The sequence below is a fragment of the Sceloporus occidentalis genome, unplaced genomic scaffold, assembly GCF_023333645.1.
Source record: "Sceloporus occidentalis isolate IW3139 unplaced genomic scaffold, rSceOcc1.0.p SCAF_4, whole genome shotgun sequence".
Taxonomy (NCBI): domain Eukaryota; kingdom Metazoa; phylum Chordata; class Lepidosauria; order Squamata; family Phrynosomatidae; genus Sceloporus; species Sceloporus occidentalis.
In genome coordinates, this window is record NW_028316984.1 from 68,399,973 (window position 1) to 68,419,354 (window position 19,382).

The 19,382-nt window shown below is 38.8% G+C and overlaps 2 protein-coding genes across 3 annotated transcripts in view; one reads left to right on the forward strand and one right to left on the reverse strand.

Moving 5' to 3' along the window:
* Nucleotides 1-19,382, forward strand: part of LOC149313962 (adenylate cyclase type 5-like) — a 321,268-nt gene that overhangs the window by 156,173 nt on the left and 145,713 nt on the right. The window lies entirely within an intron of this gene.
* Nucleotides 2,588-7,499, reverse strand: LOC149313964 (uncharacterized). The gene is made up of 2 exons (XM_089520254.1): nucleotides 7,475-7,499; nucleotides 2,588-3,476 (listed from the first exon to the last, which is right to left on the reverse strand). The coding sequence occupies exon 2, from the start codon at nucleotides 3,347-3,349 to the stop codon at nucleotides 2,597-2,599; it is 753 nt and encodes a 250-aa protein (XP_089376380.1). The 5' UTR covers nucleotides 3,350-3,476; nucleotides 7,475-7,499; the 3' UTR covers nucleotides 2,588-2,596.

The window sequence follows — 19,382 nt, forward strand, 5'->3', positions numbered from 1 at the left end:
GCGCCGCCATCTTGTACGTATTGTATACGTACTAGGGTTAGGGGGGTGCGGAAGCACCGCCCCTTCCTAACCCTAGTACGTATACAATACGTACTACATGGCGGTTTGTATCCCGCCAACATTTAGTAAGGTTTATTTTATCTGGACTCTTGCAATATACCTGTTGCACCTCTGTAAACAGGAAATATTCTTTATTCTGCTTACAAAAATACAACAAGTATACAGCTATATATATAATATAAAGGGTGGGGCAAACATTCAATAATTCTATTAAGGAAAATTATGCTAGGATATATCCTTAGAAATATGGGTCTGCTTGGTTGGTAAGATATTTGAACTGACTCATACTGTGAAAAGTTTCTGTATCAGGAAGGGTATCCTGCCAGACTGAATTCAAACTTTGTGTTCCTCTGCTATGTTAGGGTTCCATATGTAAGGGCTTTCCTCCTTTTTCTTCTGAATAATACAAACCAGGTAAGATTATATCATGTCAGTCCTTTGCTGAGTGCATATGAGGGCTGTATCCCAGCTCCACTGCCCTGGTTTGACCCCTTTACTACCACACATACCAGTTTTAATCCAAACTGAAATCACTTTCAAAAGCCATATGGGACCCCTTCATATAGTCATAGCAGTACAAGAGGATGTTTCTACTCTGTGCATGTGTCCAGCTGCAGGAGCTTCAGGGGAGAGGGTTCTCTGTTACCGCCACACATGTGCATTTGGCATAATCAAATAGTCTTTCTCTCTTTTCCACAATTCTGGCCACTCACCTGCATTACCATTGGATTGGGTAGATACCTGGGCGTTTACCTCAGTCCTCAGATATGCTGTCTTTGTCTCTTAGAATCATAGAATCGTAGAGTTGGAAGAGACCACAAGGGCCATCCAGTCCAACACCCTGCCATGCAGGAAATCTAAATCAAAGCATCCCCGACAGATGGCCATCCAGGCTCTAAGGAAGGAGACTCCACTACACTCCAAGGGAGTGTGTTCCACTATCAAACAGCCCTTACTGTCAGGAAATTCCTCCTAATGTTGAGGTGGAATCTCTTTTCCTGCAGTTTGCATCCATTGTTCCATGTTCTAGTCTCTGGAGCAGCAGAAAACAAGCTTGCTCCCTCTTCAATATGACATCCCTTCAAATATTTAAGCAGGGCTATCATATCACCTCTTAACCTTCTCTTCTCCATGCTAAACATCCCCAGCTCCCTACGTCATTCCTCACAGGACATGGTTTCTGGACCCTTCACCAGCCTTGTTTTCTAAATTTAATTCTCCGGAAAGTGGGTGTAGGATTGACAGCATATGATGAAATATATTATCTGTTGAGTCTCCCTTACCTGAAATGCTTGGGACCAGGTGTGTTTGGGATTTCAGAATTTTTCAGAGTGAAGGTAATTTTATACACAATCTTTTAAAAATAATTTTGTGCATGAAATAATGTTTGTGTACATTAAACCACCAGAAATCAAACATGTCACTATCTCAGCCATCTTGGTGGACAATTTTGGATTTTGGAATATTTTGGAATTTCAGATAAGAAGACTCAACCGCTATAGCAGCGGTTCCCAACCTTTGTTGGGCCACAACCCCCCATTGGGGACGAAAGTCCCGCCCACAGCCTCCCTGATTGGTTGGGAGGCTGGGAAGGGGTGGGACTTTCAGCCGCCTACAAGCCCCAGTGGGCTTTGCGGCCGGAAGTCCCACCTCTTCCCGGCCTCCCAACCAATTAGGGAGGCCGCAGAGGGAAAAGGGGTGGGACTTCTGGTTGCAAAGTCCGCTGGGGCTTGCAGTCCTGTCCCCTTCTCCCCGCGGTTGCCTGGCAGCCCCGGGGAGAAGAGGAGGAGGAGGCGGCCCCCTGTCCCTTCCCCCTCGCGGGTGGCTGCACCTGCGGGAAGGAAGGGAGAGGAGGAGGGGACCCCCGCCCCTTCCTCCTTGCAGGTGGCTGCACCCCTGGGAAGGAAGGGAGAGGAGGAGGCAACCCCCCTTCCTCCTCGCAGGTGGCTGCACCCGCGGGAAGGAAGAGAGAGGAGGAGGCAACCCCCTGCCACTTCCTTTTTGTGCATGCCCGCACCAGCGCAGGCACACACAGGGAGAAAGGGAAAGGAGGGAGCCCTGCCCCCTTCCCCTGTTCCCCGCTGATGCCTGCTCCTGCGCCGGCACCCGCGGGGAGAATTGGAGGGGGGAGGCGGGGGGCATTCCCAACCTGGCGACCCTCGAGAAGGGGTTGCATGACCCCCAGGTTGGGAACCACTGCTCTATAGGTTTCCTCAGGTGTATGCCCCACTGAATTTAACGTTGCTTACTCCCAGAAAAGTGTTTTATAGTGCTTGCTCCATGAGACCCCTTCCCCAATTACCCTATCCTATTGGACATCTAAAGGGAAGCAAATAGTTATTCAAAGATAAAAAAATTCAAAGCTTAACATATGTCCAGAGTGGGGGGGAAATGATGCTGACCCCTCCAATTACCCCCAGCAAGCTAGGTACTCATTTTACCAACCTACAAAAAAGATGGAAGGCTGAATCAATCTGGAGCCCTGCAGGATTGAACACACAACATTTGGGTTGCAATACCAAGTTTAATTAGATGGTCAAGCCACAACTTTCATCATGTCTTGGCTAAGTGAGACATTGTTTGGAGAAGAGTTCAAGTACGGCTGCTTTTTTTCGGTCTTGGAAACGCCTGGAATTTTCACGAGACATCTTATCCAGTCCAGCTCCTCAATGATTCTTCTTTTTATGTTTTCCCTTCTTAGGAATTTGGTTTGCCTGTACCGGAGGGAAAGATGTCTCCTCATTTTGTCAATTGTGCTGGTTGTCCCTGTAAAAACAAGCTTTGGCAAGGTGATATAACCAGGTCTTTGAACGGCTACATGAGATAGTAAATTAGAAGTTAACTGAGGACTGCCAAACTCAGCATGCAGGTCAAGGTGGTAAATATATCCTGTCTTCTCCTGTTCTGATACACTGGAATAAGACGGCATTGTCTCTTTCTGGGCAGGTGAATCCTTGGTTCTGGTCTTTAATCTTTCTAGCTTTTCCTGAATGTTTTCAAGTGTCACCTTGTGCTTCTTCATCTGTTCTTGGTAAACATACCGGTGTCTTAAATTATGTTTAAGATCATCCAACAAGCCTAATAGTGTTGATAAACTGCTTTCTGGCTTCGCCATTAACTGATTGAATTCATTAACTTGATATGTGATCTCCTTTTCGCAAGAACGCAGCACAGTAAGACACTCTTCTAGTCCAGCTTCATTGCAGTCAATGTGACTTTTGATATCCTCTAGTAATGCCAAAGGATCACGAACTTGCTGTTCTTCCATCGTCATGTTAGATGAATCCATGTTGGGTATGGTGTTTTTGTCCTTTTATGAAGATATGGTGTTTTTTTAAAAAAAATCGTCCGTGTCTCCGACGAGTGGCACTGGCTGCTGTTGAGGCTCCTCCGCCGCCATCTGCCAGTTTGCAACCCTGTGGAAAGGAAATGCTTCCAGGTTACATCAGGAGAGAACCGGAAGTACTCCCTCTTGCCCGGTGGATGCCCCTGGCATAAATATCCCTCCCCGCTTGGAACTTAAGCATGACATCACCAAAAGATGCTTCCTCCTGCTCTGCACCATTGCAATACCAACATTTAACCATGGTGGCACCAGGGCTCCCCAATTCCAATTCAAGGGTCAAACTACACATTTCTTTAAAAACAGCAACAACCACTTCTTCCCCAAAAGCAACAAGAGTAAAATTAGAGTTTTTTGTTAAAATCACTTTAAAGCCCTGAGGCATCAAAAATAAGTGTTATATCAAAATGAGAGGAACTTTGTGTTTTCCAGCTGGACTGAGAAGATGCCAGCCATAGATGCTGGCGAAACATCAGGAAGAAAAAAATTTCTAGAACATGGCCACATAGCCCAAAAAAGCCACAAAAAACCATGGACTGAGACTGAGGTAACAACACATCATTTCATCCATGTAGATTCAGCCCTATCCTGGAGGGGTATTGCGCTACTACACATTAAAGATGGGCAGCCAGAATTGCTTGTCACAGCCAAAAGACAAAAAGTGTACTAGCATTGTTGCAACAATTTACATCACTTATGATAAATAAGTTGGCAATTTATGCTGCACATCTGTAAACTAGTTTAATTAAAAATGTCTCTTTGCACTGAAAAATTAAGTCCCAGTTCGTATGAGGAAATTGGCCCAGATCATGATGATTTTTTTTTAAATTTAAATTTAAAAAAAAGAAAATTAGCATGCTTCCATACATTTAAATTATTCCTAAAATACATACAAATTAATTATATAAACTTAATACAAACAAATGTATACTATCAAATACAGAGAAAAGGAGAAAGAGATAAAAAGAAAAGGGGGAAAAGAAAGAGAACAAGAAAAAGAGAGAAAGAAAAAAGCAAGGAGGAGAAAGAGAAGAGAAGAAAAAAGAAGGAAAAAAACCATATAAAAGTCTTCCTTAATCCAACAGAGTCCTCGAATATCTTCATGCTTACTAATTAATGTCCCCATTAATCCAGTAATTAAATTGATATAATAGTAAATCCCATCTTAAATCTATCATTAATCTTATAAAATATTTAATATATTTCTCCTGTACATTACTAACTTATCTTATACATAAATATTCAATCACTTTTTAAAGCCCCAACTCATAATTTCCCCATATTATTTGCTAATGCATCTTATAATCTGTTCCCAACTTTGTATAAATATATCAGTTTTATTATCTTTAACAAGACATGTCAGTTTGTCCAAATTAGCCAATTCTAATAATTTTATTATCCAATCTTGCAGTGTTGAAAAAGAGGGATTTTTCCACATTTTGGCATATTCTATCCTGGCAGCAATTATCATATAAAATAGAAGTCTTTCCTTTGATTTATTTATATCATCTTCTATCATTGTTAATAAATACAATTCCGGGGTCATTTTAAAATTTACATTCAATATTTTTTCAATCTACATGTATTAATCTCCAAAAATTTTAGCTTTTTCACAAGTCCGCCATTGGTGATAAAGGGATCCTATTTCATTTTGACATTTCCAACAAAGTGGGTTTACCTTTTTATACATTTTAGATAATGTTGCTGGTGACAAATACCACCTATAATGCATTTTTTGGATATTTTCTCTTATATTTTCCGCCAGTGAAATTTTAATTGTTTTTTTTTCCAAACCTTTTCCCACTTATTTATTTCTATATTGTGTCCAATATTTTTGGCCCATTGGACCATTGCCTCCTTAATAAATTCTTCCTCTGTATCCCATTTTAATAGTATTTTATATATTTTAGAGATTGTTTAGTGTTTTTCCTTTAGTAAAACTCTTTCTAATTCTGTTAAGCTTTTTTCTATTCCATTTTTTTTCATTTCGATTTTTAGTTTTTCTCGTAATTGTCTAAATAATAGCCAGTGCCCCCTAAATCATTTTTCTTCCAATTCTTCTTGTGTTAAAATTTTTATTTGATCATCCTGATATTTAGTTAAATTGCCAAATTTGATCCATGTATCTTCCATAAAATTTTCTTTTCTATACATAGCTTCATGTGGTGAGATCCAAATTGGTGTTTTGGGTGAACAACTTTCCTTATAAACTTTCCATACTTTTAATAAAGATTTCCTGATAAAATGATTATTAACGTCTTTATTTACTCTTTCGTTTTCAAACCATAAATAGGTGTGCCATCCAAATCTTAATTCCTCACCCTTCAAATTTAGCAAATTAGTATTTTCTAAGCTAATCCAATCTTGAATCACACTAAACATGCAGCTCTGTAATATAATTTTAAATTGGGTAATCCTAGCCATCCCCTCTCTTTACTATCATGTAATATTTTCATTTTAATTCTTTCTTCCAGCCCAGATATATCTCAAAATTTCTCTTTGTCAATCATTAAAAACTGTATCATTGTAAATGATAGGAATCGTTTGAAATAAATACAAAAATTTGGGGAGTACATTCATTTTTATCGATGCAATTTTTCCTTTAAGTGATAATTTCAAATCTTTCCATCTCATTAAATCAGCTTTAATTTTTTTCCAATTTTTTCATAATTATTTTTTAAAAGATCTGAATTATTTCTTGTTAATGTAGTCCCCGTCTCCTCCGCTAGTTTCTTTTCTTCCGTTTTTGTCATGTTTTTAATTAACGTCAATTTTTCTTTTTTGTCTTTAAACCTGAGATTTTTTCATATTCTGACAAGTGTTTATTCAACATTTGCAAATTTTCTAAAGAGTCCTCTAAAGTTAGGGTTAAACCATCCGTGAATGCCCTAGTTTTGAATTCTTTCTTTTTAATTTTAATTCCTTTAATTTCTCTGTCATTCCTTAAATTCCCAATTAATGCTTCAATCACACACAAGAATAATAGTGGAGACAATGGGCATCCCTGTCTAGTACCTCTATAAATCAGGAACTGCTCTGTTTTTTCTCCATTTACTACAATTTTCGCAAACTGTAAATTATATATTGCTTGAATCCATTTTATAAAATTACTTCCTACATTCATCTTCTCTAGAACCCTTATCAAAAATTTCCAATTTACACCATCAAACGCCTTTTCTATATCTAGAAGCATTAAAGAGATTTGTTTATCAGGATGTTTCTCCACTTATATATCTACCTGGAAGAAAACCACATTGTTAATCTCCAGTCCAATTTTGTAATATTCCCTTAAGTCTTTTGGCTAAAATATACGAGAAAATTTTGTAATCTAAGTTTAATAAACATATGGGCCTATAATTTTTGGGTTCTAATTTATCTTTATTTTCTTTCTGTATTAGGCAGATATTAGCTTCCTTCCATGTAATGATGATTTATAATGCAAGGGGATTTCATAATCAATAGTTGATGTCAAGGAATTTCAAAAATAATGAGGCCATCACAGGCAACTTTGAAAAATTCTGTGGCTCCTGTTGTAGGCATTGTGTTGGTTTTGAGTCAAGGTATGCTGTTGGAGCCAGTGTGCTGTAGTGATTTGAGCATGATTGTGGAGATCAGTGTTTCCACACTTGGCCGTGAAAACCCACAGAGTGGCCTTGGGCAAGTCACACTCTCTCAGCCTCAGGGGATGGCAATGGCAAACCACCTCTGAAGAAACTTGCCAAGAAAAGCCTGTGATAGGTTCACCTTAGGGTCTGCATAAGTCACAAATAACTTGAAGGCAAACAACACATGCATACATGCTGTGTATTGGGAGCTTTGAACCTGGGACGGCGCAAGGGTGTCACACGTGTACCGCTCCGTTTGGAGGCGGCACACGTGATGTAATCATGGCACCCCCCCGTGTGGATGGGAGGCCGCCATGATTGCGCCCTCGTCACGTGCTAGGGTTAGGCCTTATGTGGGTAGAGCGCCCCGTGGCAACCCTAGCATGTGACGAGGACGTCACGTAAGACCCGTCTGGAAAGGGCCTGAGATAGTCTAAAAATGTGCCAACTTGACGAAGTAACTCACTCTCTCTGTCTCTCTCCTTCCCTTCCCATCAATAAACAATCTTCCAGACTTTTCCAACATTCCAATGCACCTTAATTTGAACAAACCCCAGCCCTCCAAATCCCATATCCTGAATCCAAAATAAAGCTATGTGACTGCAGATATTAGCAACAGAACAGAGTAAATAGTTGTGACGCAGAGAACACCCAGCTGACCAATCAGAAGGCAGCTGAGGTCCAGCCAATAGAATGTGGGCTGGGACCTTTGACTATTCCACAGGTCCGTTGGTTTTGGCAGTTGGAATGTTGACAGTTGGGAGTCAGTTAGGGGTTGGGATCCTGCGGGATAAGGCTGGAGTGGAGTTTGGGGAGATAGTTATGTTTAGAGAGAGGGAACTATAGAGTCCAGGAGAGGACTGGGTTCCGATAATTCCTGAGGGAATAGTTATTGAGGAAACTATTAGGTCCAGAGAGAGAGAGTAGTTGATTTGGAGAGTCTTGAGGAGAGAGGCTCTGTGTAACCAGACTCAAGAAGAGGGGTTTGGAGTTACATAATTGCTTGAGAGATATCATAGCCTTGGTGGCTGGGTTAGTAAGAAGAAGTGCCTAAAGAGGGACAGGGAAGTCCTGAAGTGGTTGAGGAATATTTGGGGAAAGAGAAATAACAGTAACGAAATAAAGAGTACAAATGTAACGAAGTAACACGTGCCTGTATTAACAGCTGTTTAATACCATTCAGTTCAAGTCATATCTGTTTAAACCCTTTGTTCAATAAAGTTCATATTTTGTTTTATCTAAAGGCTTGTCGGCCATATATAGTATATCCACGCTACTATATTATATAATACTGTGAACCTGCCACATATTAAAAGGGGTTCGTTACATAAATTGGGTGGCAGCGGGGTGAGAAAAGAAAACCCCATAGGACTGCCATGAGGAGAAGGAGTGGGTGCGTTACAATAGTGGAGTTTGTGTCAGTGCATCATTTTACTATCATATGTCTGAACAAACCATGGGCAGTATAAAATGCTTGGATCCTATCTTTGAATGTCAGGACACACATTTTACTGGGATATTAGAATCCTCATCCATCCAGGAGGGTTTGTCTTCTACTGAGAGACAGAGATTTGTGATAATAGGGGGAGAGTTCATAAAGCTGATAAAGAGGATGCAGAATATCTCACTTCATCTCCACAGCATATTTGTTCTTGTTAAATTGGTCATACTTTCCTTCATCTGCTTTAATTTGTGAAGAGAGGCTATTGGCAAGTATGCACATTGGTGAGATATATTTAACACCATGGGTAATGTAGAGAGGAAAAAAGCTGAGGTCTGAGATTTTGCTTTCTTGAGCCTTTTACAAAATTTATTTTCCTAAGGTGCAGGAGTTACTTTGAGTGAAGAGTTGATGAAATTTAATTAACTGTGCTTTTCTGGAGGCTAGATCTGATGAGCATCAGCTGAACTGGATTATGTAACCCCACAGATCATACATCTTTGTATAAATGACTGTCTGTTTATGTTTTTATATCTAGCTAATGATTCCTTCCTCCTCAAAGAAAATAAATAATCCACAATAATCCATTTGTAATAAATCCTTCTTTGTCTGCATTGTTATCTCTGTCTTTTATCTCTGTACAAAACCTTGTGCTATAAAACTAAATATTAATGCTTTTGCAAGATACTTATCTTGCTCACATGAAATCACATGTTTGAAATACCTCTGGTGATCAGTTTGTTTCTGAAGAATAGCCTTCGAGGGATTTAAGAAACCATTGGGTTTTTTCCCCTCCCTTATGTCAACATTGGTGCAGTGATTTCAAACGTATCAATTATTTCAATACACTCTTTAAGGGGTTGATTTTGAGTAAAAAAAAATTCCATTGCCTGTGATCATACATAACTCCTATTCATCAGGTTACCAAAATGGTTACCCTGTTATGGCTGCATCCACACTGCAGAAATAATCCAGTTTGACACCACTATAATTGTCATGGCTCAATGCTATGGAATTCAGGGAACTGTAATTTTGTGAGATGTTTAGAGCTCTGGTGCCACAACAAACTACAGTTCCCAAAATTCCATAGCATTGGGCCATGGCAGTTAAAGTAATGTCAAACTGGATTATTTCTGCAGTGCAGATGCAGCCTTTGTGTACACACCAACCTAACTTCACGAAGTGTTGGGGCACTCAACAGGGCCTCAGATTTGTGGCAAGTTCATATGGGAGAGGGCAATCTTTCAGATTTCTTGGCCTCTAATCATTTATGGCTTTCTAGGTCAACACCAGCACCTTGAATTTTGCTCAGAAGCTAATTGGAAGCCAGTGTAGTTCACCAGTCAATGCAGGACTGGTATTGTCTGGTCTCTTAATAGCATGCATACCTGAGGGCAGTCTAACTGCTGCATGTTGCACTAGCTGCAGCTTCCAAACACCTTTTGAAGAGAAGCCCCGCATAGAGCTCATTAAGGTCATTAATAGTAGCTCCCTTCAGATTGACTATCCAATGAGTGGAAGTAGCAGGTTACCACCGATTAAGTTATGAATTACATTGGAAATTTGCCAATGAAAACAAGCAAGTTAATTACTTTTTAACAAATCCATTATTTTTTTACAAAATGATTGATTTCAGTTAGGCTTTTTGTATATTTATTTGCCCAGAATTAAGCTACTGATTATATTTTTAATTTAATTAAATGAGCCATAGTGCTAAAAAGCAAAATAAAAAAATAAAAAAATAAAAAAATAAAAAAATAAAAAAAATACAATTGCACAGTTGATTCTTTACCAAAAGTCTAGTCCTCTTGACTTTTTTTGCAAAACAATTTCTCTCTTCTTTAAGACCTCAAGCATTGGGAAATTACAAAGTTTAGGTCACAAGTAGTAGGGGCAGTTTTGAAAGGTTGATGCTCTCCTTTGTATAGCTCATCTATCCCATGAAATGAAATTTAGACATTCTTAACTGTGGGGGCTTTGGCTGGGACTCATCTGGGAATCAGTAAGCTAAAGAAGGTAAGAATATAAAATTATAAAGGAGCAAGAAAGGGAAAGAAAAAGGTTTTTGGTGGTCTGGCTGAGAAATGGGAATTACAAAAAAAAGTCATGCAGCTACTTCTTTCAAATGTTCAAAAGAGGGACAAGTGAGGATAAAGGAAATAAAATAAAGGATGGGACTTCATCTTTATTCTGGTACAGTTTTTAGTGCAGCAATGGAATATAAATTGAAATGCCAATTAAAATTTCCCATTTTTGAATGGATTTTTTTTTTTTGGCATAGGTAACATCCAGCTTTTCTAACATTAACTTTTCCCCACTAACTTTCTTATCTTTTCATCTGTCAGGGTGAAAGTATTATCATAATGGAGGGCCAGCAGTATTAGGATTGAAACGGTGAGACAGGGAACTGAATTCCTCCACCATACCACAGTTCCAATTTAAAAGCACCTTGCTAGCATACAGATATACGTAGTACACCAAAAACATGGTGGAGGGGGGCAGTAAAAAACCATCAACACTGGTAATACTGTCAGCTATCTGTCTGTGCCCAGGGAAAATGGCATCTTTGTAAATCTCTTCTCTACAATGAGTGCCATAGAGGTACACTGGAAATTAGCTGCTGATCGGTGAGTGTAAAGTGGTGGATGACATTATACTCAAATCTGAATTACATACATGTGAAGATATTAAATCTGAAGATATTAATCTTCAGTTTGGCAAGATCCTAAATTATATCCTTATTAAGGAAACATAATTGGGGTCTTATATTTTGAAACTCAGATGAACTACATTATTTCAGCACATGAATAAACGATGCTTAGAAAATTTAGCTATGACAAATCTTCAGGCATCTCACTTGACTAAGACGTTTATTGCACGGCCCCTAAAACGGGCCCAGTGCGTTCTAAACGTGTGTGCGTGCGCGCATGGAACGGGATGGGGCCCAGAACCCCATTTTATCGCACGTTGGAACGTCGCCTTTGCCGCCAGGCATTCCAGTTGTGTTCCCGTTCCGTTCCAGAGGGCGCCATTTCTGGGAACTGTTTCTAAGCATCCCCAGAAATGGTGCCCTCTGGAACGGAACAGGAACGCAACTGGATCGCCCGGTGGCAAAGGCGGCGTTCCAGCATGCGATAAAATGGGGGTTTTGGCCCCATCCCGTTCCGTGCATGCGCACGCACACACACGTTTAGAATGCACTGGGCCCGTTTTAGGGCCAGTGCGATAAACTCCTATGTGTGAAGCTCACAGAAACCTGATAGCTATTGTAACTGCACACCTAAATTCATAAAAAGCTCTTATGCCCTTGTCTGTTAATACAAAAGAACTTCCTTGAATTTCCTGAATACCTTTTACTGCTTTGTGCTGGCTGTGTGCTGTAATAAATGTTGTTGTTGTTGTACAAAGAATATAAAAGAACTTGGGATTCTTTCTCCTTTTATTTGGTAATTTGTTTATCCAAGTTCTCTTCGAGTTCTGAGTTAGGTTGTTTTGCCCTTCCATTTACATATAACAGTGAAAAATACAGTAAGACAAGATGACTGTTAAAAACGTAATGGTTTAATGTTGTTTGTAGAACTGGGGGGGGAAATGAAACCTTGCAGAATTTGAAAAAATAAACAATAATTAATTTTAAAAACTTGATGGGACATGTATTCTTGGTTCTGTAGCTCCAATAAAGATGAATAAAGGGACATTAAGGCCATCAGGGCAAGAGTTTGGGACAATAGTCCAGGATCCTCCCCATCTAAATCAGCAAGAGGGGCTCCCAGATTCAACACGTTTAACTTAGCACACATTGGAGTAAGGAAAATAAAGCACACTACCACCCAAAGAGATCCTTCCATTTCATAAAATAATAAAGTGCAGAGTCTAAAATTACCTAATAACACTACTATAAAAGGAGCACAGCAGTGATACCATATCCATGGTGACTTTAAGAATGTTTACAGAAGGGCTTTCCTTTTTGAGAGGCTTTGAGGGTGTGTGGTTTTGGGCTTGGATCTCAGTAAGTATTTGGCTATTTTAGTCTGTGGTCATTTTTACGGTTTCTGATTATCTTGAACATGTTTTGTTTTGATTGTTTAGACCTCTCTGAGGGAGGTTGTGGACATACGTGTGAGAATATAACTACTTTCCTGCTTGCACTGAAACTGTGTTAAGAGGATGGAAAGATTTTCCTAGAATTCTAGCATAGGCAACAGGTCTTTCAGAAGCTCAAACTCCATTGTACACAAATACAGATGGTCTTGGAATTTTTTATTCAGAAGGGTCTCTACCTACAGTAATACCTTGGAACAGCGTTCAGGAGGAAAATTTCTCAGGACTAGGGATGTTTAGAACAAAATTATGCTAGAACATCAGGGTGACCAGGTATCCTAACTGCAAAAGAGGACAAGGCACCACAAAACGTAGGACATTCAAGAAAAATGTGTGACATGACCAAATAAAAGCTAAAAGCACTTGTATAAATATAAATCCATGCTTCTTAGTCAACAGAAAGTTGAAATGTAGCATATGTCCTGGAAAACGAGTATGTCTGATCTTCCTCTATGACATTGACCTTGTTATTTAAGCTTGATATTGATGATGCTAATCCTATACCTGTCTCCTCATATGTAAACCTCATTTAGTTCAGTGGGACTTTCTCTTAGGTAAGTGAGTGTAGGATCACAACCTTAATATGTTTTTAAAGAATTTATTATTAAGAATTGGAATTATATTGTGAAGCCTGATATAATGATACTGATTATTCAAACATTTTTTATGATATATGAACATTCAAAACTTATGAGGATTTAGCATATTATAATAGTCAAATGCTGGCTTACTGACCTAGGCTTATTAAGCTGCTATTAACTGATTAATCTATTGACCTAATTTCTAAGAGGCAGAATTAAAATTCAAAAATGAATGTTTGGGAAATAATTAGCAGCAAAAGAGGTTAACAGGTAGGGTACTACTAGACCTTTCTGATGCAAATCAGTGTTTAATATGTAATAAAATGTACAATGGGTATCCTCTGGGGTTTGATACTAGGAGCTCCTGTGGATATCAAAATCCGTGGATGCTCACATCCTATTAAATACAGTGGCATAGTAGAATGGTGTCCCTTATATAAAATGGTTATATTTTTAATTTAATTAAATGAGCCATAGTGCTAAAAAGCCCCAGATTCCTCATCCATGGATTCAAGCATCCATGACTTGAAAATATTTTTTAAAATACAAATTCCAAAGCAAACCATGTTATCCATGGTTATCTTGGAACCAAACCCCAGCATATAACAAGGGACCACTGTATGTCTTACTTCACTTGGTGATCATCTAATGCACATCCTGTTGTGGGATCATCTCTTTTAAAATGTCTGCTATCACCTGAATATTTCTATTCCTGTTTCTATGCACTATTGATATGGATATCACCCTCCTCCACTACCACCACATTTCTTTACTTCCTTTCCAATAAAAACAGTACTCCAGATGGTTAACAACATTCATTTAAAAGTGAAGAAAAAAAACCAGATAAGACTTATAAAACTTTTAAAACCATCACATTTATCGAGGACATAAAATTGTCATAGTATTCAATAAAGCATGTTTATTGTCTTCATGCCCATCAAAGAAAAAAGTAGCAAGAGTGGAAACTGATTACTATTCTCTCTTTATAATATGAGTGTGTGTGTATGTAATATTGTGTAGGTGTGCATTACACAGTCTCCATTTTCATAGAGAACAAAAAGTTAAGTAAAATCACAATTTTTGATGCAGCACTAATAAGCATGTATTGCTTCTGCAGTGGGTGTTGATGGTTAAAAAGAGAGAGAGAGATCCACATTTTTTATGTCTGGAGGTGGGATGGGAAAAGATGTTCAAACATAGTCAGTACATGTTTCTTTGTAAGGATTCTATTTCCAATTTAATGTCCGATAAGTAGCTATCATGGGTTTTTTAAAATCTGATTTTATATTTGCAAGATATAAAAGGATTGGATTTCAAAAGGAATGGATAGGTACAATAGTCCAAAACTGTTTTCAAAAGGAATGGATAGATACAATAGTCCAAAACTCGCTTCACCTGCTTTACAACAACATCGTAAGTTATGGTGACTGAAGGGTCATAATTGAATCACTTCAAACCTGTCCATGAATGTTCAGACATAACTCTTGTCAAGTTGGTTTTTGTTTTACTTCCAAGTCAGCATAGATACCTTCATTACTAAGTAGGAATTTGGACCTAAGACTCTCAGTGTAAATTCTGCATTTTTGTACCACACTGCAGCATAGTGGTACCTCACTGGTTTGTTGAACATGAGTTTATCTTTTGAGTTGCAAAAATATTATATAACATCAATTGTTAGATATTAATATTTCAGTATAGTACTTAATGCAAATTATATATAGATAGCATGTTAAAATCTTACTCCTGAGCATTGGCAAGCATTTCTATTCCTGTTACCTTTAAATCCTCACTTTGTAGATATGGTTGAGTATCTACTATACCTGTTTCTGTGTCTTTATGCATAGTCTTACCATCTTCTGAGTTCATTGGTTTCCAAAGCACAATGTATTTTATTTAATTTGCAGCAACAAATTAACGCATATTAGCTGAAATCCTATTGGGGAGTTACAAATGCAGTTACACATTTATAACTGTGTGGTATTCAGAATCCCTAAGTAGCCCCTGGTTTAGGGGAAAGGTAGCCCCACGAACCCCACAAGTGTGTTCCCCTGTTGCTCAGAAGGCATCTGACAGACATTCCCACCCACCCCTTTGTGATCTCTGGTGTGAGAGGAAAATGAGACAGAAAATGTATGTACCAATGCCCTTTCTTCTTCAGGAATATGCCACACAATTTTTCTTTCCGATACCAAATATGATGCTCAGTTAAACCAATAAAAGCTAACTCCGAAATTCCTGAGTGAATATTTTCTTAACCTTGCATAAAGCAATCAGAGGCAAAATAGAAGACTCCTACACTTTCAATAGCTCTGTAGAAGATGAATTTTTAACAAATGCAAGTTTTCTCACATCTACATTACAAAGTGTCATGTAAATGTGATTTATATTCTTGCTAAAGACCATTTGCTTACAAACTAAAGTAGCCACGTGCTGTTATACTTCTAGTAAGCTTAGATTTTTATCCAAAGAAATGGTTCTAGCCATATTTCTATCTTTAGCCTGAAGGCCATAAGGAAAAAAGAACCTCAGATCTCAAGAGGGCAAAAATCAGTTTTCATTGTGGAAGAGCACAACTGAAACACTAGGTTAAGGCTCATAAACCAAAACTGTAATACACAGCATTTTTCAGCTTAGCTCATTTTTAAAATGAACAAATTGTTCTGCTGTCATACCTGCTCCAGTGAAATGAATCAAGGATTTAAGTCTATTTATACATGCTAAAGGCACTGGGCTTAAACACATGTAACTGTGGCTTAGCATCACATCTACTTTGAAATGACAGGAAAACCATGGGGGGGGGGGGGGGAGAGAAGACCTTGATTATCCATGGCATCCCTTTCCTTGAATTTAATGTATTTCAATTTGGGATTTGCTCAGAGTGTTAACAGTGGAATAAACTGTGAAGGCAGGTCTCACAACTAAAGCTGCCATGTTGCTACATAGAATATTCAAGTATTTTAAAATATGATGTAATAGCAGTTAAAATGTGAGCGGCTTCTCTGGCTCTATAGCCTGGATTGTGTGTCTGTGCCTTCAAGTTGGAGGGCAAAAATGTCAGATTTGTGTGAGAGAGTGTAGCTTTCTGTGTCCCTGGGGGTTTGGGGCATCCTTTGACACATGGAAGTTTTAATACATGGAATCTCAGTTAAGCTGGCTTTTCTCTTCCTGGCATGTTGATTTGCATCATGCCCAAAGCTGTGAGCAGCCTGAAAGCCCTTTCTTTTTTTACAACTAAAGGGACAAAAACCAAACAGCACCCAATGGAAACCAGAGACACATCTTAAAGTTCTCATTAGATGGCTGCTTTTTTTATAGAGACAGCCCAGTGCTTGTCTGTCTGCCTATAATGGCCTTCTTTGGGGTGATTTGAATTCTGAGGAAATTTTCTTTCTTTCTTTCTTTTTTTTTTTTTTTTGTCCTGCATATGGAATGAGATTCTCTGCTTCAAAATTTTCTGCAATTAGATTTCAAATCACACTGAAAGACAGGGCGGAAGCGGGGAGAGAGAGTCTGAAACATTGGGCTTTCTGAAGTCAAAGGCTTTCATGGCTGGCATCCATAGTTTTTGTGGGTTTTTCAGGCTATGTGGCCCTGCTCTAGAAGTCTATAACACGGCCACATAGACCGAAAAACCCACAAAAAACTATTGGGCTTTCTATACCGTAAAGTAGTCATCTACTGAGCACTTGACACATGCCTCCAGTTTTTCCTGTGGACTTCTTTGAAACTAGACTTCCTATTTCCAGCTGCCTTGTGTATTGCATATGGCCCTCCCATGGCAGGAGAGGAAAGGCTCAACTTTTATAAATCTCCATGGAGATCATTCTTTTGCCCAATGCCCTGTGGGGCACTGAGCATATGTGCCTGTGTTCAGCAGCACTGAACATCCATATTGAGGTGATTTGTTTCCCAGCCAGGGTTCTAATTGTTGGATTTCTCTTCCTCCCCTCAGGCTGAGCATGAGCTTGAATGTCTGCAGACTTTTCCAGACAGAACTGTTGAAAAATTCAGTGAGAAAGAGTGTTGTTGCTTTAAAGAAAGAGATTGCATTTTAAACGTCTTTGTTTGTAGAACCAAGTCTAGGAATGAACAACATCCATGTTTTAGCAATTTTAGATCCAACTTCTTTGTTTTCCCCGCTCTCATGTGTGCTGACTCCTTCCCTTTCTTCCAAAGACCCTGGCACTGGGATTGTTTCTGTTCTCCACAGGCACCAGATGAGGCCCAGTGCAGCTGATGGACTCAGAACACCCAGGGCGAGCCCTGAAAGTCATTTTGCATGTTTATGCTTTGTGGGAACAACACAACAAACAGAGCGTCCTGGAATGTCTCGTTCTGTTTTGATTCCATTATAGAATGGAATCTGCCCAGTAATAAAGTTCATATCTGCTTCCATGACTGATATTTGGGCATCAGCCATGTTGCTTTCAATTCTGAACATCTGCCCATGTATAAAAATGTCACTGAATTTGATTAAGTCATCCATTTATTTTTGTAACCTAGAACAATGTGTGATCATGTATGTTTAGGTATGAAGACACACAACTAGTTTGGTAGCTTATGAATGTTGCCTAAGAGGAGGTTCCAACAGAGAATATTCATATATGCATATATTTTTATGAAGCATCTTGCAGATTGTCCATACATACTGAAGTGATTGCATGGTTGCTTTGTTGTGTTTGGGATTTAAGCCACATTTAAATTCTGGTATAAAAGGTGACAGAAGTAAGAATATAAGTGAAAAAGTCAAAGTGGGATAGGGTACAAGTTGGACAGGTTTGGATTATTTTTACCTACATCTGGAGGATTCTGCAGAGGAACTGCTTCATTGCAGTTGAAGAAGAGCATGGAGTGGGATTTCTATAGGGGGGAGAGAAGCAATTCAGAACAATTAGCCATATGTTTCAGAGCCTGGCTTAGCAAGAGGAACTGTGTTTGATCTACACTGGCCTTTAGAAATTTTTACCATGTTGTTCTTTTGCTTTTATTTTAGACTATGGCCTGGGGCCAATTTTAGGGCTCAGGAGTGCAGAGCATCTGCATACTCCTGAGCCCTACTGCGCTGTCTGGGCGCCATCATGGCTCGCCCCCATCCACATGAGGGCTGCCATGATGACATACATGCGGCTCAGTGTCCAAACAGCGCCATGCTGTGTAGATGTCATCTTTGCGCACAATGGCGGCAATGGCACCCCACACATGACCTAAAAAGAACCTGCCAGGAGCTGGTTCTTTTTAGGCCTTGCGGAGGCCACAGGGGCACTGTCTCGGCTCCCCTTTCTGCCCATCTGTATCCCCCCCAAAGTCTCTAAATTCATATATAGGTTGAGTCTCCTAAATGCTTGGGATCAAATAAATACATTACTTTTCTCCATACAGTTTATCAAAGTGGTAATGCAAACTATAGCTTGTTTCTGTACTTATTTGTAAAGCTGTTTGTTTGGTTGTATGCCCCCTCTTTCTGTTATGTTTCTGAGATGTAGACATGCAGACTTGAATTCTGCCAAATTCAGCAAAAAGCAAAAATTTATGTTGGCACTCTAGAAAAGTTAAAAGTTCAGATTTTTCTAGATCAGGCATTTGTTGGATTTTTTTTCCAAGTATGGTATTTTATTCTCTCTCAGATAATTTTAAAATTAATTGTAGGATACCAGTTTTAGTTACTAAGCCTGTCATTTACATTTCAGCTGGTCTTTAGGTTACATTTGGTTATTTTTAGAGGCTATTTCTAGTGAGAGTATGTTAATATAATTTTTTTTAAAAAAAATAATGTCGAAGATGCACTTTCCTTCTCTGTACCTTTTGTTTTAATTGTATGCCATTTTAGATGAGATTTGGAATCTCAGAAGGCTATCTAAACTGAGGGTTTAGCAGTATGCAAATGTATTTACAGTGTTGGTTATTTAATTGGTTAAAGGGCAGATGATTAATCAACTGCAAATTATTTAATCAGTGCCACAAACTTGTACACATGTGGCTCATTTATATGAAAAATGAAATTGAGTATGCTAGCCAAGAAAGTTGTTCAGAGCTAGGCTGTAATTATTCAGCTTGATATAAATGTAAAGTCACTTTATCCCTCTCTTGTGTGTAGTCAATCATGGAACACGGCATCTGATAATCTCTGTTCCATATATTTTGTTTAATTAAATTGTACCATAACAAACCAACAGTAGAATTATTAAAATAATTCTAAAAGTACATTTTTAAAAATATTAATGTTCAGAAACTGCCATTTTTGGTATCCATGT